This window comes from Asterias rubens, chromosome 22 (assembly GCF_902459465.1).
Source record: "Asterias rubens chromosome 22, eAstRub1.3, whole genome shotgun sequence".
Classification (NCBI taxonomy): Eukaryota; Metazoa; Echinodermata; class Asteroidea; order Forcipulatida; family Asteriidae; genus Asterias; species Asterias rubens.
In genome coordinates, this window is record NC_047083.1 from 5,324,182 (window position 1) to 5,345,956 (window position 21,775).

Here is a 21,775-nt window from a genome sequence, read left to right on the forward strand (position 1 = left end):
TTACCGTAAGCACAGAATCGGTGCTTATGGAAGCAGGGAATTCTGTGATTTACGGCGTCGTGTTCCACAGGTTAGCGGCGAATATGGGCTTCCTGCGCGTGTGCATTTCACGTTACTAGCATTCTACGCTTACAAGGCTAGTGCAGAAATTTGGCGCTTGCACGTAAGCGGGGAATCGTGATCGTAAGCGCAGATTTCGGCGGTAAGCAGAGCCATGAAATTGGGCCATGGTCTTAAAACTAAAACTAGGAATGCCTCATGAAAGTGAACTTTATCACTGTATAGCTTGCAAGCCTGAGGAAACCGGTAAACAGGGTGCTATAACTATATGTGAAGCAGAAAAAAACCAGGGGTTAACCCCTATTCCACGGTAGGTTTTCTGGGTTCTTTTTCAATCCTAGTACACGGGGCCTACGGCATGTGTGCCATCCAAAGGACATTATCATTAATGGTAAAACGTCGTGCTTAAAGGCAGTGGACACTATTGGTAATTGTCAAAGACTAGCCTTCACAGTTGGTGTATCTCAACATATGCATAAAATAACAAACCTGTGAAAATTTGAGCTCAATCGGTCATCGAACTTGCGAGATAATTATGAAAGAAAAAATACCCTTGTCACACGAAGTTGTGTGCGTTTAGATAGTTGATTTCGAGACCTCAAGTTCTAAATCTGAGGTCTCGAAATTGAATTTGTGGAAAATTACTTTTTTCTCGAAAACTATGGCACTTCAGAGGGAGCCGTTTCTCACATGTTTTAAACCATCAACCTCTCCCCATTACCTGCACCAAGAAAGGTTTTACGCTAATAATTATTTTGAGTCATTACCAATAGTGTCCACTGCCTTTAAGAACACAAGTGCAGCGACCATGACTTGGACTACACTCGTTTGTTTATTTGTTGTGTTTTTGTTTTTTTGTAGTTTTTTTTCGTCTACCTAGTATTTTTTTGGATGGTTGTATCTTTGTCAGTGTGTATTTTGTCCCGTTTATTTTTGTATAGTCCTCCTAGCTTTCTATTTAACAAATTAATGTTTGTTGTATTTACCTTTAGATGCACACTGGAAAACAATTTTCATGGTTTTTTTTTTACGTGATGTTCAAACTAAATTTAATTGAAATTGACTTGAATTGTGGGTACCGTTTGGTATCTAAAACATTTGAAACCAAATTTATGTTGTTAAGAATTTTTGTGGTGATAGTTTTACTGCCAACTGTAGTTTTTTCCACTACTTGATGTTCTACTTGCTGCTATATTTCCATCCATTGGTTTCTGTAGAGAATTACACGTGTCCAGGGGCCTACAAATGCGGCAAAAAACCTTACTGTATACGTCTGGACAAGGTCTGTGATGGAATAAAAGACTGTGGCCGGACGGGGGATGATGAACTTTTCTGCGGTAGGTTTAATAATAATAATAATAATAATAATAATAATAATAATAAGACTTGTAATGCGCACTTATCCACCCTGCTGGGTGTTCAAGGCACAGTAAAAAAAAAATAGTCATTGAAAACCTGTGACATAAGATAAGTTATGAGAAGAGATTTGAATGAAAGATCTAAGAGTAAGTGGTAGAGAATTCCAGATGCGTGGCGCAGCTGAAGAAAAAGACCAGTCACCCCATGAGTGTCGAGACTTGGGTTCAATGAGGAGAAGCACGGAACTTGATCGAAGATTTCTTGATGGAGTGTAAGCTTGAAGAAGTTCAGAAATATGTGAGGAGCCTTGCCATTAAGTGCTTACATGATTGACACTGTAATAGTTTCATTATCAATTTAATTATCTGTCTAGACATCCAACAGCATTATTGGGAACTGCATAAATTAACATATTTAAATTATTACGTAGATGCGCCATGCCCAGAAAGCTGCAACTGCGCAGGTCTTTCATATTCGTGTAGAGGTGAATGGGCAGAGTCGGATGGCGGTACGATTCCAAATGACGTCAGGCAATTGTGAGTTACTCGGTCTTTATTACCCTAATTTTAAAGACCGGTCAATAAACTGTATCTCTCTTATCATGTTAATGACCGGGCATTATGCTGACATGATTCCAATGTGAGACTTTGAGGTGCTAGGTGGTAGCATACTTACCAGGTAAATTTCCATTGTTTATGTAGTTCTGAGCATGGGCACATCATCCAGGACAATGGATTTAACCTGGTAAGTCTGCTGCCACCACGCATCCCAAAAGTATCCCATTGATGTTATTACTATTATACCTGGTCTGTAACACATTGACATCATTTCATTCCAAAGATGTCAGACAATTGTAAGTTACCCGGTCTTTATTATCCTTGATTTTAAAGTAAGCAAGAAGACTCCTACCTGACAAGATGTTGGTTCGCAGGAGGGATGTACGGTGTGGGGAGGGGGGGGGGGCACAAAATGGCACTGTACAAATATGGCACTGTACAAAATGTCACTGTATACTATTGGTAACTACTCCAAATAATTATTAGCAAAACAAAAAATACTTAGTAACGAGCAATGCATAGCTGTTGGTAGCATCAAACAGTTGCAAGAAACTGTTCATTTGAGGTAATTTTGTTTTTATTAATAATTATTAAAATACGTTAGGCCTCTCAAGCCTTTCTCAAAGCGCACATATTTTTGCAACGGTGTTTTTTTCTTTCATTATTTTCTTGCAACTTTGATGACCAATAATTGAGTCAGATTTTCACATGTATGTTGTTTTATGCATATGTTGGGACACACCAAGTGGGAATACTGATCTTTGACAATTTACCAAATGTGTGTATTTAAAGGCAGTGGACACTATTGGTAATTGTCAAAGTCTAGCCTTTACTGTTCGTGTATCTCAACATATGCATAAAATAACAAACCTGTGAAAATTTGAGCTCAATCGGTCATCAAACTTGCGAGATAATAATGAAAGAAAAAAACACCCTTGTCACACGAAGTTGTGTGCGTTTAGATGGTTGATTTTGAGACCTCAAGTTCTAAATCTGAGGTCTCGAAATTGAATTAGTGGAAAATTACTTCTTTCTCGAAAACTATGGCACTTCAGAGGGAGCCGTTTCTCACAATGTTTTATACCATCAACCTCTCCCCATTACTCGTCACCAAGAAAGGTTTTCTGCTAATAATTATTTTGAGTAATTACCGATAGTGTCCACTGCCTTTAAACGAGACGAGAACGTGATTAACAGACAAAAAACTGACAGTTGTTTATGTTTCTTTTTTCCGGCAGATTCCTAAATTCCATGCGCCCAACCAACATGACCCAATCAACGTCAAGTGGCAGGAACAAAAGAGACAATGGCCCATTGTTTGACTCAATAGAGGAGCTTTTGTTCATACAAATCAGTAATTATCCTTTGTTAATGGAACTGTAAGTACGGTAAAAAAAAACCTTTGCGTTCTTGCTTTCTCCAGAAGACGATCATAGTACATATATACTGATCGAAACGTCGAGTTGAAACCTAAGGTTCTTTTCAGAACCACCCCAACTCAGTTAGAGATTATCATTACACGGTGTTGCCGGAAACCTCACTTTATCGTATTTCCACCATGCAAAGTTTCAATTCATATTTTTACATTCTTAAAAACTAATCGTTCTATATACACAAATTGATTTACACAATATTGTCAATGGTATTGTGGATGGTCAAATAATCGTGTTCACTTAAAATTTCTAGTAAACTATTGCACCGAAGTAAATAGTCGTCCCACCTAGTGCTTTATATTAATTTTTATTTTACCCATAATCACCGATGTGGTAGGATTGGTCAACCAACATTATTATTATTTATTTCCGATGCAAAATTCCCTCTATTATAATGCCTGAGCAAAACAAAAGCTTTATTTTAACAATATAGTTTTGAATGATATTTTCAACGCCTTGTTTCCATTGGTTTTCTTTACCTTGGTGAAATTCTCTTCATTTGCAGTAAATTGGAAGGGAATGGCATTGGAGTACTGGAGCGGGGGATGTTTAGAAATAACCCAAACATGTTAAAACTGTAAGTGCATTCTATTTGGAAACATTATTTTTTATGTTAGGACTCATTACACTATGTACAAAAATGGCACACAAAACAACAACAACAATAACAACAACGACGACGACAACGAAAACGACAACGACAGCAGGAGCAGTAACAAAAACAACGGTAGCGGCAGCGACAAAATTGGTTACAACGACAAGCAATTAATTCCGCAGGGAAAAAGCAAAACAACAAAAACAATATGCGAAAAAAAAAGGAAAAGAAATGTAAATTATTCTTACTTTGTCGAAAACGAAATCTCAAAAGTTTGAAAAAATTATTCCACATTAGCCAAACTAATGCATTTCGGGTTCTTTGTTTTGTTTTCTTTACAGAAACCTTTCAGGCAATAACATTGAAACCATCGAGCCAGGAACATTTGAAGGACTCTCGTCTCTTCAGAATCTGTAAGTAAATCTACTATTTTAAAATAATAATACCAACCAATAGTCTATTGCAGGTACAGCAACGTGATAGCCCAGGCGGCCTTACACTTTCGTTTTGTACTACAGTGACGTCCTGGACATCAGGGTACATTTCTGGGGCGGAAAATTTTCAAAGTTTCATAACTCGAATCTTACCTGCAACAAGCCACAAATTTCAACAGATTCACATTCTATATGGCGGCATACATTTTTCTGCAGTGGGTTTTGGTCCTCGTATATTCCTCACAAAGCCGTCATTTTCGTGAAATAATGCAGCTTCCAACGTAAAAAAATTCCCGTTTCGATTGTTTTCTCACAGTGTTGTCTGTTGTCGTGCGTACGCGTATACATTCGCGTGCAAGACGCATGATGCAAGCTTAGACGCATGAATTCTGGTCACCGTATCTTGACTGCACAGAGTCAACAACACAATTCAAAATTTGCGCGTCGTGCGTCTTGCGTACACACGGCAGACTGTGAGAGTCAAACAAAAATGGAAATTCCTTAACGTTGGGAGCTGCATTATTTCATGAAATTGACGGATTTGTGAAGAATAACTTACGATCAAAACCCACCGCAGAAAAACATATGCTGCCATGGAATGTGAATCTGTTCAAATTGGTGCTTTCTTGCAGGTAAGATTTAAGTTATGAAGCTGTGAAGTTTTTCCGCCCCATAAACGGGCCTCAATAGTTAGGACTCTGTTCCTGTGTACAGAGAAAGAATCCTATATAGGGCTAAGCAACATGACTGCTTTGATTATAGAAATATTAAGGTCTTTGATAATTTGTTGTAGATTTGTTTTTTGCCATGACATGAATCCCTATCACTGTGAATGAAAGTGTATTCCATAACTGAACTATTGCGTCATTAAACATTTTACTCATTTTGTTATTTTGTTTTGTCCCTTTTCCAGATCACTTGCTGACAATAAATTGAGATCAATTGAAGTTGGGGCATTTGCAGGTCTTAGCAATCTACGCTGGTTGTAAGAAAAAAAAAGAAATTCTTCTTTTTGTTTTGATCTTTTTTTTCACATCCGACCTTGACAATTCGTTGAATATTATGTATTAATTTTGGTTTTACCCTTACATTGATGTGGGTTATAGCACTGTATACTCAGTACATTCCCGAGTTCTGTGGGGGAAAAAATCACAGGCATATTACTCGTGAGATTTGAACCCACGACCTTTGCCAATCTAGAGCAGTGTCTTACCAAATAGACCACCGAGAATCTTATGTTTTAGCAGCGGTACCGCAGCAATTTAATAGACGACGGCCATTTTCGTTCAGAAGGAAGTGTAGGCAGCCATATTGGACTCGAAGAAAGAGTGTCACATGCTTGGCCCATAATGGCTCTGCTTACCGTAAGCAAAACAAAAATCGGCGCTTTTGGAAGCAGCCAAGCGTATTTCACGGTTTAGCAATCTTATTTTGGCTTCTGCGCTTGCGAACGCCACGTTACTATACTAGGCATTATACGCCTACACAGTTAGCGCAGAAATTCGGTGCTTGCACGTATGCGAAAAATGGTGACCATAAGCACAGAATTCGGCGGTAAACAGAGCCATGAAATTGGACCCTGTTCGCGCGACACCTAACTTTACACCGAGTAGACTATTGTGCTCTAAACGTGGCCTTAATCATGTAGACCTACCCTAAGCACAAAAAAATAAGGTAGCACCAACTCTGTTCCAGATGTAGCCCAGAATCTGACCGTGTTCCTAAGCCTATTGACCGGGATCTAATTATGTACCTAATTCCCGAACACTTTTTAGAATGTCATTTTGAATTTGTCCGTTTTACAGAGACATTCGTGATGTTAGTTCAGTCGCGTCTAAGGATGTGTTCGATGACTTGGACAGTCTTGAGACCATGTGAGTACAACTTACTGCATATAGGGTTTAATTATCGGTGACTATAAGTAGGTTAAATAACATTTTACATTTACTCGTCAAACTATAGAGTAACCACACTGAGTACTTTATGTGCGACACATGTCACGAAAATATTGTTCGTCTCTGGCGATGAAAACTATTTTAGCACGTACAACGCTTACGCGACTCTCCTGAAAACCTTGCTCTGTGATTTTCACTTTTTTTTTTCTCAAAAGCTTGACAACTATGAAGCTGAAACTTCTCCAGGTAATATTACATACATATTCATTCACAATGAGTAGGTATTCATGTCATGACCAAAAGCTTGATCTACAAAAAGGTACCGTAACCCTTCAGCGATACAACTGTCATGACTGGGCTTCGAACTCATGACTTTATTCACAGTGAGTGGGGATTTATTTCATGGCCAAAAACTTAATATAAAAAATATATCAACATTCCTTAACTGTTTATCTCTTGTCACCCTTTCTCCTACACAGAGTGGCAAGTCAGTTTCTGTTCTGTTGCCTGAGAGAGCAGACTAAAGACCAGCAGATGATCAAATGCATAGCACCAAGTGATGAATTCTCAGACTGTAAAGACCTTATCCGTAACCCGGCCCTCCGTTTCTTCATCTGGGTGCTCGGAATCAGTGCTCTCCTCGGCAACCTTTTCGTCTTCGGGTACCGCATCGCTACCACGTACCGGGATAAACGCGACGCCGCCTCGGTGCAGACCTTCCTCATCACCAACCTCGCGGCCTCGGACTTTCTCATGGGCGTGTACATGATTATCATCGCCAGCGCCGATGCGCATTTCAGGGACAACTACGCCCTCTTTGCTGAGGGCTGGCGAGGGGGTTTTGTCTGCAAACTTGCTGGGATACTTTCGGTTCTATCCAGTGAGGTGTCAGTGTTCGTTGTGATGCTGCTTAGCATCGATAGATTCCTGAAGATTGTATTCCCGTTTCATTTTGGAGCTCACCTCACGCTGAACGTCACTCGGCCGATTGTTTTTGCTGTTTGGGTGGTAGGCATACTGATGAGTTTACTACCAGCAGTTATGAAGGTAAGTGTCATGGCCTAGTGGTTAAGAGCACCGTGTTTCTGATGATCAGGAGAGTGTGTTCGATTCTGTGTCGTGACAAAAGGGTTTGATTGACAGCATAATGCGCAAAGGCACATTGTACACCAATACATGGTGCTTTATGTGTTACCAAGGATAGGTCTCATAACTCAAAAGTATTCCCACATATTGCATGCGAAAACTGTATGCTACAGCGCATGTCAAATTGGGGAGCTAGTGCTTTCTGCTCTACCAGCCAGGCTTCAGACTGATGATACCCAAGCCTTCATCCGTATGGACTGTAAAAGGGGTAACCCTGTTTCAGCCCTAGGAGTAGGTGGCAACGACCCCTAGAAAATAAAACTGAGCGTCACTGAATGACGCCGGATATGTGCTCTAAATAGACGATGTGACCCATGTTTACATTCCAACCGCCCTCTGTTGAAAAAACACTGTATACGTCATGTTTCGCCGGGCAAAAAGACGCGTAGTCATGCTAAGATTGCATGCACTTTCTAGCTGGCTGCCAAAACACAAAGGTTTTGCCCGGCGGTTTGCGCGCGAATCATGTTATGGTTTTCAAGTGACGTCAGAGGTCACATCGTCTATAAGAAGCCACTATTATTATTAGGTTAAACATTGTCGCCATTATCGGGCTTGAAAGGGCGGTGAGGCCAACACATTTTTTGTCCCCCGTAACAAAACAGAAGGCATGCTGGCTTGCCATGTAGCGTCAAAGACTCTCATCTGAATCTCCTTTTTAAAAAAAATTAGTTTTTGCTCTTCTCCTCACAACGCAGGTCTACTTTACACAGAATTACTACGGCAGCTCGGGAGTGTGTCTTGCCCTACCACTGGCCAACCAGCTCCCAGGTGGTTGGGAGTACATGTACTTCATTCTCAGCATCAATCTAATCTGCTTCCTCGCCATGTTAGCCTGCTACATCGCTATCTTCATCGCCGTCAAACAATCCTCCAAGAAAACCAAAGCCGGGAAATCAGTCCAGACCAGTCAGACCCTAGCTGATATCAAAATGGCCTCTAAGATGGCGCTGATTGTCGGCACGGACTTCCTCTGTTGGATGCCTATTATCCTGATGGCGATCGTTAGCCGAAACGTCAACGTGAGCATACCCCAAGACGCCTACGCATGGACTGCAGTTTTTGTTCTTCCCTTGAATTCATCACTCAATCCGTACTTGTATACATTGTCTATGTACTGGAGTGTGCGTCGGATGGAGAACAATAAGAGACGTCTGGCTGCCCAGTACCAGACTGCTTCAACCCCGGCCATAACCCCGGCCGTGACACCAGCGTCACGGACGCGCAGTGATACGCTACAAGTTGAACTTCCAGATGATAATCACCACACTGATGACATGGGTGAGATAGAGATATCTTGTCCAACCCTGTATGTTTTTCTGCTCGATTTTTTGATGGGGCCTTCGTCTTTGAAACATTAGGGGACTTTCAGGACGCTTGTTGGCAGCGGACTAACCAGGTAAAAATCTATTGTACTTGGTTATGTACACGTGCTTGCAACTACACAAACAATGGACATTCACCTGATAAGTCTGCTGCCACCTAGCGTTCCAAAGTCTCATTTAGTGGGTCACCGATGCAACCATGTAAACGGTACAGAGTTTTGCATGGCTGGGTATCCGTTTCTGTTAAGCAATATTTATCTATGCTTAGCATATTTTAATGCTTACGGGTTTTATGAAATTTGGCTTGGAACACAACCGACGACCACGAGAGGGGATTCAATACCGCGCTTACTTACCCATAACCTAAACAAAACTTAAACATGCTGCAGATGACCAAAACTTTACCCCAATACAAGAAAGTTTGTATTTTTTGTTTGTTTTATTGCAGAGTTAAGACCAATGCTGAAATCAGTTTTTACAGAGTTGGAGAAACATCGTATTTTACCAGTGGTCAAGACTCTTGCCTTTGACGATTCATCGGCGAGACACTCTGTACAGCAGCAGCTCAATTTCCTAGGGGCGACTGGGTTTCCTGACGCCTTTGATAATATGACTGAGGGCGATTTAGCCAACGTTGAGAGAGACGTGAGAAGTGCATTGTCATGGTTACACACAAACAACATCACTGGAATTCATCTGAAAGAGGACAGTCTCTTGTTTGAAAAGGTGCGTACGGAGCTTGCTAAGTGCTACCCATGTAGCCCACTAAAAAGATTGATTATTGTGTCGACCAGGCGGGAATATACAATTATCCCGATTTTGCACTTGTGGGGTTCCGTAGATTAGTTAGAATTGTAATCAAAAGTGTCTACGGAGCTTATTAAGTGCTACATATAAATAACCCACTGGAATGTGACTATTATATTGACCGAGCGGGAACATCTCACTTTCATGATAAGTGATGGCGCTTGTGGGGCTCCGTGAAAAGAACATTGCTAAAAAAATGTGTTTATGTAAATGGCATGGCATGTAAAGCTGGCTACGATTGTTAAAGGAGATTAGACCTACATTGTTTTTTTATTGTTTTGTTTTGTTTTTTTTTGCTAGCAAAACCGTTGCTGGCAGTGTAAGCACTTTATGTAATCCACCATATCAACCATAAACTGACAAACCTGTAGAAGCTTGAGATCAATCGGTGATCCGGGTCATACTTATTTCCATCTTTAAATATCTTTACTGTATTGTCTTCTTTTAAAGGAACACGTTGCCTTGGATCGGTCGAGTTGGTCTTTGACAATCATTCTGTAACCGTTTATTGTAAAATGTATATGGTTAGAATTATATTGTAAAAGTAGAATACAATGATCTACACAAATATGCCTCGAAATTGCGTGGTTTTCTTTTTACCCTGTCGACTAACACGGTCGGCCATTTATGGGAGTCAAAATTTTGACTTCCATAAATGGCCGACCGTGATAGTTTGCGACTTAAAAGGAAAACCGTGCAGTTTCAAGTGATACTTGTGTGGATCATTATATTCTACTTTTAAAACATCTTTCTAACCATCTGCATTTCATAACAAACGGTTTCAAACGCTTTTAATAGACCAACTCGTCCGATCCAAGGCAACGTGTTCCTTTAAACTTACCGCTCTTGAGTGATCATACATGTATTTCAAAAATAAAAACTGCTCACGCAGCGATAAATTCCAAGCAGGAAACTTGTTTTGTTTATTTCTCATCAAACATGACATTACATCATCATTTAGACCGCGTGTAAGTTTTATTTCAATCTGTGATCTTAGATGAGTTTTTGTTACTACCAATTCTGTAATGTTACCAATTCAGCATGGTTTATGCTAAACGATAGCAACAGCTTATTTAACCTTAATGCTTTCAAATTATCAAGTCATTGTGTGATTGCTTCAAAATAATAACTGAAACGTGTTCTTATTTTGTAGGAACCGGCTGGCCGCACGAGGGCGTATGTTAAGTTACCGCAAAGTATCCTTGGAACTGAACCTTCAAAATTAAACTCAACAGACATTGGTGTGGAGCTGGATTGGAAAGCGTTTGAGAATCTCCTGGGACGACTTAGGGAAAGGGTGTATAGCACCCCCAATGGCAACAGGAAAGAAAAAAACCAAGACACGGTTGACATCAGCCTTTGATTTATTGATTTGTTGACTGTATATTTTGTCTTCATTTTTTTTTCTTCTTCTTTTTTTGCAAGTCGCCATCACACAAGGCCGGAAGGCCAATTTAATGCGTGCTCAACAATCATTTGTATCCAGGGGTAGTTGCCATCACTCCTATCGTTTAACTTAACTGACACAAAAATATAACATGGTTTGTGGGTGACTAGTTCATATTAGCTCCCCGAGGTATTGGAAGTTGACAAACTAGTTCTCGAGGCTAGAACTAGATTGTCAACTTCCAATACCGAGGGGAGCTAATATTAACTTGTCACCAGAAATAAACCATGTTATATTTGTTTCACTATATATGCTTACTTCTTCATGCATATTCAGTTACCGGAACATGATTTGGAGCAAGGGAAAATGTCGACTGTGAAATACTACGTAGGCACATGATAAGTGTGTTCATGTGTTGGATGTCACTAGAGAGAGAGAGCCATGCTCGTCCATGTACATCAAACAGTGCCTCCATCACAAAGCGCATGACAAGTAGAATAGCGCCGGGGCTGCCCGGGTGCTAATCTACTTGTCATGCGCATTTACCATGTGGGTGATTACTCGCGTGCGCACTTGGTAAAAATAGCGAAAATAGCACCTTTCACGTATCACGTGAATGAACCAGAAAGAACTCGACTCTCGGTCATAAATATGTATCAGGTCTATAGTAAATATATAATAGTGCATTTTTTTTTAAGTAAAGTAAGTATTAAAAGTAAGTATTCATTAAAAACTATGTTTGTATGGGTAATGAATGTGTTTACACGATTATTTCAAATTGACAATGATTTTTGACAATTGATAGTAAAACAAATTAATTATAAGTACCGAAAACACTTTGCATAGACTCATCTTTGCACTTTGTAGGATGTCATCAAAATAAAAAGGACCTCATTGACTTTGGAATGCTAGGTGGCAGCAGACTAACCAGGTAAATTGTCATTGTTTACGTAGTTCTGAGTTTTTGGGGTTTTTTTCCTGATGACAAAATATATCGTCACTTTGTGTTTAATACCATTTCTTTGTATAAGCCTTAATGAGTTTTCCAAGGATCTCCTTTTCCCTGTAATATTAGTTATTAAAATTGTATTTAAGTACAATTCGTCAGCTGATATGCAAAATTGTATGTTATTTATTAATGCAAACAATTGTACGTTCATCGGGGGTTCTTAATATTAGAGAGCAAAATGTCTTTAGAAACCTGGGTTGCTTAATGCTACTCTCACATTAGGGAGAAAATGTTAGCGAATGTGCTTATACGAACGGAAATATTTAACAATCGCGCAAACTTCGCAACATTCGCCACAAATTCATTACGTTCACAAGTCATTCTCCACCCCCTTATTACGAAGATCGGTTACTTTATGCTGCTCTCACACGGCGAATATGCTAGCGAATATGCTATCGGAGGACATATTCGACAATCGCTTAAACTTCGCAGCATTCGCCGTGTTTTCGTGAGCGTTGGTAACAAATTCGGAAAGTTCACAAATTATTCCCCACCTCCTTTACGAAGATCGCTCAATTTACAAACCGGTTTGTTAATTTCAGCGAATGTTGCGAAGACGGTCATTCGGCGTGATTTTCGTAAGCATTGGTAAGCCCGGCGTCATGACCCGGTTCATACTTCCTGCGAATGGGAAGCGAATTTGACGTGAATTTGACGTCACAACCCTCCTTTCGCAGCGATATTCGCAATTGAGTTTGCACTCGTTCGTAAAGGCATTGGCAAGCGTTGGTAAGTATTCGGAATATATTCGTAAGATATTGGTAAGGAGAGGGACGATCGAGGGGTGAGACCGAGATGAAAATATTCACTATCCAACCGCCAATTTGGACGAATTCTACGCGCAGTTAAAATATTCATGTTCGCAAGAACATTCGCCACTCTGTGAGAGCACCAATACGAAGCGCTACGTACATTCAGCGAATGTTGTGAAGACGGTAACGCCATTGATTTGCGTAAGCATTTGGTAAGCCATTGGTACTGTTGGTAAGGCGTGCGTATTATGCGTAAGATATTAGTAAGGAGGGGTTTAAGGACGACAGAGAACATATTCACCATTAAATCGCAACTTTTGGGCGGATTTATCGCGAATTTCAAACATTCGTATTCGCAAGATATTCGCCCAAGTGTGAGAGTAGCATAAAGCATGGAGGGAGGAAGGAAGAGAAGGAGCTCCAACGACCCGCAAAAGCGCAGAGTAACAAAATAGTACTCTGACAATGCCCCTGTCTGACCAGTGGAAAAAGATAGCAGACCTCCAGCTGGACGGCCGATTAACGAGCAGGATTAGATCTCTTTGTAAAGAAGGTGTGGTACCGCCAGTCTGCGCCGTTGCCTTCGTGTAAAGTTGAATCATTGGATACAAGAATTGTGAATATACACGTTTTCATTTACCGTTTGTGGTGTTTCACGGAAACATCATGGCATATTTTTAATTTTTTTTGTGACTTTCCTGTCACTAGCGGTGGTTCAAAATTTGGGTATTAGCACACGAGGGTGGTTGGTATTCAATTGTGTTTCTCGATTTGGTGGGCGAAAGTGTACACAATTTTTATCAGGTCTCAAAAAAGGTTTTTTTTTCTGTGTTATATCCATACGACCCATACGACACCATAGTTGAGTGAAGGACCAAGTGCGCACGCGCCAACTCACGTACGCCAGGTCGCCCATTGTCTGTGTATAAGGTATGTGGGTGATTACGAGGTGTCGTTAAACGACCGCGGTACCACACTGGTTCGTGTATTGAAGTCGCTTCGTTCGAGCTCCTCTTCCTTTCTCCATGCTTAAAGGCAGTGGACACTATGGTAATTACTCAAAATAATTGTTAGCATAAAAAACTTACTTGGTAAATGAGTAATGGGGAGATGTTAGTATAAAACATTGTGAGAAATGGCTCCTTCTATGTGACGTAGTTTTCGAGAAAGAAGTAACTTTCCACGAATTTGATTTCGAGACCTCAAGTTTAGAATTTGAGGTTTCTAAATCAAGCATCTGAAAGCACACACAACTTCGTGTGACAAGGGTGTTTTTTCTTTCATAGTTATCTCGCAACTCCGACAACCAATTGAGCTCAAATTTTCACAGGTTTAGATACACCAAATGAGAATTAAGACTGGTATTTGATAATTACCAATAGTGTCCAGTGTCTTTAAGGGAAAATGTAAATATAATGTAAAGTACATGGAAACACCTCTTACCAATGACAAGTATATGTATGTGCAAGTAAATGAGCTATAATTCCCAGTTAACTCATCAAGCCATAGGGGGCCTACTCATCTTTAATCTGAATGCAAAGAAGTTGAAATTCGTTGCACATAAATGAAAAAGAAAACTCAAACTATAGCAGCAAAATCATGTTCGCTTCGGTGAGTCCTAATTTGAATGCATCAATTGTAAATAGGTAGTAGAAATTCAACTTAAGCATGGTCAAAGTGTAGTCTTGAATACCGACTGAAGCGAATCTGAACGAGAAAAATGCAATCATGTGTGCATGAACACGAAATTGAATGCATTACGAGCTAAAAAGAAACCCTAGTTTGAGAGGATTAGGGGAAAATGCTTGAATTTGAATCCATGTTAATGAAATTGAATGATTTTTTTATGAAATTGGCCGGGAAAACCTATATTATTTGCAGTTGATTGAGGACATTGTCATCACATTTGATAAAAAATTCACCCCGCTTTTGGCAATGCATGGACTCTTATTACTCGGAATATACTAGCTATAGATACTTCTGTTTTAGCGTTTTAAAGACAGTGAACACTATTGGTAATTATCAAAGACCAGTCTTCTCACTTTAGTACGGGTCACTATGTATTCCAGCTGGATTTTCGTGCCAAAATGGATTTTATTGGCTAACTTTGTCAATTTTGGTGTGCTGATTTCAAAAAAATAAGGTACCATTTTTTTTAATGGCGTCGTCAGCCGCCATTTTGAATTTCAAAATGGCCGCCATTTTGAATTATATTTTGGCCTATCTCAGTTTCTGAGCAATGTAGAACAGTAAAAATGGTGGCTATACCCATGTTTATGATACCTAGGATTCCATTAACACATTTACTTTACTTGTCACTAATTTGGTTATCCGCCATCTTGAATTTCAAAATGGCCGCCATATTTAATACAGTTTCGTGTATATTTCAACTTGTGAGCGACGCAGAGAAGTAAAAATGGTGGCAACCCCCATGTTTATGATACCTAGGATTCCATTAACACATTAACCTTACTTGTAACCAATTTGGTTCGGCTGTAATCTTAATGTTTAATATGGCCACCACATTAAATACACATTTGTATATCTTCGCATGTGAGTAACATAGACACCAGCACATTGGCATAAGGTCCTTGTTTACATAAATTGCAGCCTATCCATCAAACATCTGTTGTTATCTTAATAATAATAATAATAATAATAATGCATTTATAATGCGCCATCTATCTAGTGTACAAGACCCTTTTCCGAGGCGCAGAACAAAAAAAAAACAATACATACAACAAAAAAGAAATGTAGAACATAATACAAAATTATACAATGAATAATCTACTGTCAAGGCATGTAACGAGCTAAGTGTAAGAGGATTTAAATAAATGAGTTTTAAGCAAGTTTGTAAACAATGGAAGAGAACTACAGCGCCTGATGTTATTAGGTAAAGCGTTCCAAAGTTTAGGAGCACAAGCGGAAAAGGAACGATCGCCATATGATGAGAAGTTCTAGGAATAGTTAAAAGGGACTTAGCAGAAAAACGAAGAGTGCGAGAGGGGGCATAAGGTACAAGGAGATTTGCAATATAAGACGGAGTCAAGCCAAACTGGGATTTAAATGCAATAAGTAGAATTTTGAATTGAATTCGTTGTCGAATGGGTAGCCAGTGAAGTTCCTGCAATATAGGTGTAATATGATCATGTTTTTTAGATTTTGTTAAAACACGAGCGGTAGCATTTTGTAAAAGTTGTAGTTTGTGGAGCTGGTGTTCGGTAACTTCGTATAATAGGGAAGTACCATTGTCAAGGCGAGAAGTGACCAAAGAATGAATGATAGTAGCAGCAGTTTTATGTGATAAGGTTTTTCGAATGGTATTTAACAGTTCTTAAGTAATAGTATGTCGATTGACAGATTCTGCTGACATGTTTATCCATGGACAGTGTGTTATCAAAAATAACTCCCAAATTACGCGCACAAGGTGAGGCGTGAATAGAGGTACTGTCAACATGGATGTTATGATTAATGATTTTGTGGCGTTGATTTTTGGGAGTTATAATGAGAAATTCAGTTTTATCATCATTTAGTTTTAGCTTGTTAATTGTCATCCACGACTTAATCTCAGATATGCAGGCTTCGGCACACTGGCGAGCCGATTCCTGACTATTGAACCACCTGGTCAGTACATCAGGCTTTTCTCGGAAGGGCTTTTCTATTTCCAGCTGGGGTCTACTGCGCCTTCACCAGGTAGTCAAAGTCGTCTTCTTGTACTGACATCATAATCTGTTGTGTTACTGCAGTCACTACATAGTGATGTACAAGGCAGGTTATTCTTAAGACAGGAACAATGACTTGTGATTTGCTGTGACATCCACATTTATTTTAACAAGTTCAACAACTGCCTGGGGTCCAGGGAGTTCAAGACATTATTGGCAGAAATTGTCCCATCCCTGTGGCTCGCCAGGAACAACCAATCTCCTATGAAAACAACTTCTAGCAATGGAAATGGTTATCCAGCAGCAATTATCCACTAAATGAAATCCCATATTCACACCATTCACAATATTAGGCATCACCGAATCCAGACTCGTCGACAGTGGTCTTCATCAATCTGATACACTCTGGTGGTACCCTACAGAGACCAACGGTGTTTCTCTCTTTGTATGTCCCCCTTTCAACGGAGTGATTTCCAAATGGCAAGCAATCTCTGATTGTCTTCTCTATGTGAGATTACAACATCGCCATGGTCAACTCCCCATCATTGTGGCTTACGCTCACACAAACGTATCAGACCCCAGCTCAAAGAAGTATATTCTACGACCAACTAACAGCTGTGGCTGAGAGTACCCCCCCCCCCCTCCTACAATGAGCTCGTCGTCCTTAGCGACATGAACGCCTCCTTCTCTGCTGCTCAAGGAACGGCTTTGAATCCATCCTAGGCCCCTTCAACTCCGGCCACACCAATGACAACTCAGTAAGGCTCTTCTCCTTCTGCGCCTCAAAGAACATACAAATAACTGGTAGCTGGTTTCGCCGCCGCAACACCCACAGAGTCACCTGGATCTCAAACGACGGCCACGCACGAAAGTAACTTTACCACATCTTCGTCAAGAACCGGAAGAATGTAAAATCATACAAGTTTTGAACCAGAGTGGCAATGGCACCCCCCCCCCCCCCCCCCCACACACACACACTTTATGGTAAACGGGCAGTCTGTCGACGTTGTCGAGGACTTCGTAAACCTTGGAAGTCAAATCTTCAACTTTGGACGCTGCGAACCTGATGTCCTCAGACGATTTGGACTTGACTCATCTGCCATGAACAAACTGCACAGATTCTGGAAGCTGAAGAGGTTGCATTGTGCTACCAAACTGGCCATATCCTAAAGGCATTGTGTTATTTCTGTCTACAATTGTTGTATGGCTCAAACGGACCCTCCTCAAATCCCACCCCAATCGCCTAGAATTGTTCCACCTGAGGTGTCAATAATCGATTCTCGGCATCCAGTGGTCCCACTTCGTGAACAACAATCAGGTCACCTAAAGAACATGTCTGCCCCCCCCCCCCAATCAACCAACTAATTCAACGCTGCCGCTCCGCCTTCTTCGGTCATGACGCTCGCATGGCTGACAAGACCCCTGCTAAAAAGCTCTTAGCATTGCCATCAACTCCAGGGGAGGCCTAGCACCAGCTCCTGGCTGGAAGAGACCCAGAGGCCGCCCTCGATCATCCTGGACTACAAGTGTTACAAGGCTGTAGGACGTGGACACACTGGAGATCGATACAACAGACCCTTCTGTCTCTACAGTTGATTGATTTATGTGTTTTCCCATCCATTGTCCATAAGTAGAGGTTTATTCGGCTGCGGGTCATTAATAACTGTTGTCGATCATCAACACAAGATTAGCTCTCTGAATGTGTGGTGTTAGTGCACCAAACGTGGGGGGGGGCACTTCTCTGCTTCAAGATTCTTGGATTTGAACAGCTCCCATCTCATCTCCTCGACTGTGGTGCATTTCCTGTTCTTGGCATGCACTGTGCACAAAAGCATATGATTACTTTCAGATGCAACCGCATACATTGAATGCACAAATGCCTTAACAATACAATAATCACTTGTACTTTTGCTTACTTTATTGACCCTTTTTCTTAAAGGCAGTGGACACTATTGGTAATTACTCAAAATAATTTTTAGCATAAAACCTTTCTTGGTGACAAGTAATGGGGAGAGGTTGGTGGTATAAAACATTGTGAGAAACAGCTCCCTCTGAAGTGCCATAGTTTTGGAGAAAGAAATAATTTTCCACGACTTTGATTTTGAGACCTCAAGTTTAGAACTTGAGGTCTCGAAATCAACCATCTAAACGCACACAACTTCGTGTGACAAGGGTGTTTTCTTCTTTCATTTTTATCTCGCAACTTTGATGACCGATTGAGCTCAAATTTTCACAGGTTTGTTATGTTATGCATATGTTGAGATACACCAACTGTGATGGCTAGTCTTTGACAATAACCAATAGTGTCCACTGCCTTTAAGAGCATAACAATACAAATTATCAGTAGTGATCTATAAACTTTAAAGAATATATATCGCAGTAAAGGATAGGTCTCTATCATTCTAGTTGACTTGTGATGTTACGGATATAATCAAAAATTCTCATAAACACAGACATTGCCACCATTTCTGGGCACTTCTATGTTACTCGCATACAGAGATATATGTAAAAATGTGTATTACATATGGCGGCCATTTTGAAATTCAACATGGCGGCTTAACCAAATTAGTAACAAGTAAAGGAAATGTGTTAATGGAATCCTAGGTACCACAAACATGGGTGTTGCCACCATTTATACTTTTGTACGTCGCTCACAAGTTGAGATATACACGAAAGTGTATTAAATATGGCGGCCATTTAGAAATTCAAGATGGCGGCTTAACCAAATTAGTTACAAGTAATGTAAATGTGTTAATGGACTCCTAGGTATCATAAACATGGCTATAGCCACCAATTGTTACTGTTCTACATTGCTCAGAAGTTGAGATATAGGCCAAAATATAATTCAAAAAGGCGGCCATTTTGAAATTCAAAATGGCGGCTGAACACGCCATTTAAAAAAATGGTACCTTATTTTTTTTAATTCAGCACCCCAAAATTGACCAAGTTAGCCAATAAAATCCATTTGGCACGAAAATCCAGCTGGACCCAAAATTTTACATAGGGACCTGTACAACTTGGTGTATCTCAACATATGCATAAAATAACAAACCTGTGAAAATTTGAGCTCAATCGGTCATCAAACTTGGGAGATAATGATGAAAGAAAAAACAACCTTGCCACACGCAGTTGTGCGCTTTCAGATGTTTGATTTCGAGACCTCAAATTCTAAATCTGAGGTCTCGAAATCAAATTCGTGGAAAATTACCTATTGACCATTCACAGACAATGGTAATTTTGGCACATTTGATTTGTGACTTTGCCTCATTGTTATTCGTGTAGCCAAGTTCAGCAACATGTAATCATTGCAAATGTGGTATCATTTTAAAGAGGAACAGTTCAGTTTTGCATTGATATGAACCATATACAAGGAGAGTATTAAATAAAAACAAATATACTGGATTAAAAAAAGTGTCCTTACTTTTTGTGAGCAGTTTAGATCAAGTTTTTGGCCATGACATGAACCCCTACTCACTGTGAATAAAGATGTATATTATACACATATTGACTGCTTCGAGTGCTATGGTTAAAACTACGCCGACGATGACTACAGCAAGCTAGTCGAAACGATTCCGCGGTAGTACAGTTAACCACGATCCTATAAGCTAAAGTAGTAGTCCCAGCCTATTTTCTATACCGCCCGGGTAATAATTAAAAAGCAGGACAGTTCTATGAGAAGTCTCCCAAACCCCGAAACATATGCTCCGACCGCAGTAGTAGAATAAAGCAATACAGTTCTCTAAAGAACGAACTCTACCGTATTTTTTTCGCGTGATGTGGCACAACTGTTCCAGCCGTTGCTCTCGACCAATAGGAATGAAGAAACTGTCTTATAAGCACAGGTGCAAGCTCGCGTGTCACGCCCATGTTTCAACACTTTTTACTGGTGTTATCATCCGTTCAAGCACCTCCACGTGATGCCCTCTCGACCAATCAAACTGGATAAACTGTCTTAGGTATTTATGAATGCTGATTCAAAGTGCATTCATTTCCAAAACGAAATTGAATCAGCCAGGAGTTAAAATGAATGGACTTTTGTTGAAATTGACCTGGAAAACCTATATTACTAAATTTAACTAAGTAAATGCATAAACAATTTGAAACAGCCAGTCATTGTTTACTACCCATCAGTGTTGTGGGTCTTGCTCTGTACTTGGTCTCGCTTGCTTGGTCTCCCACATCGGTCTTGGACATGGTGCTCTTGGTATTGGTCTCGTGTGTACCGGTCTTGACTACAACACTGCACCCATCTGCATATCCTATCCGCATTGCTTAAAGACACGGACACTATTGGTAATTGTCAAAGACCAGCCGTCGATTTCACAAAACTCTTTCTAAACTTAAGAATAATCTTAGGACTTGGGACGAGTCCCAACCCTGCACTGTAGCATGCAGACCTTAAGATTAATCCTAAGTTAGGGCGAGTTACTCGAGATAAGACGAGTCCTAACTCTTTGTGAAATCGACGGCAGTCTTCCCACTTCCTGTATCTCAACATTATGCATAAAATAACAATCATGTGAAAATTTGAGCTCCATCGGTCATCAAAGTTGCGAGATAATAATGAAAGAAAAAACACCCTTGTCACACGAAGTTGTTTGCTTTCAGATGCTTGATTTTCGACACCTCAAATTCTTAATCTGAGTGCTCGAAATCAAATTCGTGGAAAATTACTTCTTTCTCGAAAACTACTCCACGTCAGAGGGTTCTCACAAGGTGTTATACTACCAGCCTCTACTCATTACTCGTCACCAAATAAGGTTTTATGCTAATAATTATTATGAGTAATTACCAATAGTGTCCACTGCCTTTAAAAGGAACATCACATAATTGATAAGAAAGAAACACCAACTCGTCTGAGATCACATAGTAATATTTCAATAAAACTTACACGGTATGTTATATGATGATGGTAATAGAAAATCTCTTGAAATATTTCTGTCTGAAATGTCATGATGAGAAATAAAGAAAATTATAACACACCTCTTGCTTGTTCTGTATTCTGGTTGGCTGATCACGTCGGATGAACTATCATAGGCTAGTGATCGCGCGCGCGTGTTTTGCGGGAATAGTACCAGAGCGGGCAATAGTCTTTGAAAATAGTGCCCGCGGTAACTACAAAACTCCTTTTTCTGTTCTTATTTGACATTTAAGATCGAGTTCGGCCTCGGGAAATAGGTCGCTCTTCTGGTCACTCAAAGTCCCTGTTGGGAATAGACGTATACTAGGTATAGTTACCTCGTTGCCAGTCAATATGTGTATACTAGTTACCTCGTTGCCAGTCAATATGTGTATACTAGTTTCCCGTTTGGAGTTTATCGCTCAGTGAGCATTTTATTTATATATATATATTT

The 21,775-nt window shown here is 40.1% G+C and overlaps 1 protein-coding gene across 1 annotated transcript in view; it reads left to right on the top strand.

The window, feature by feature from the left end:
• LOC117305110 overlaps positions 1-11,209 on the top strand; it is a 34,250-nt gene extending 23,041 nt beyond the window's left edge. The window contains exons 23-33 of the mRNA XM_033789858.1: positions 1,278-1,397; positions 1,850-1,955; positions 3,215-3,355; positions 3,915-3,986; positions 4,346-4,417; positions 5,352-5,423; positions 6,244-6,312; positions 6,813-7,380; positions 8,178-8,760; positions 9,253-9,530; positions 10,765-11,209. Of these exons, the coding sequence (XP_033645749.1) occupies positions 1,278-1,397; positions 1,850-1,955; positions 3,215-3,355; positions 3,915-3,986; positions 4,346-4,417; positions 5,352-5,423; positions 6,244-6,312; positions 6,813-7,380; positions 8,178-8,760; positions 9,253-9,530; positions 10,765-10,974 (2,291 nt within the window). The 3' untranslated portion in view covers positions 10,975-11,209. The remainder of the gene's footprint in view (positions 1-1,277; positions 1,398-1,849; positions 1,956-3,214; positions 3,356-3,914; positions 3,987-4,345; positions 4,418-5,351; positions 5,424-6,243; positions 6,313-6,812; positions 7,381-8,177; positions 8,761-9,252; positions 9,531-10,764) is intronic.
• Positions 11,210-21,775: the final 10,566 nt, after the last annotated feature.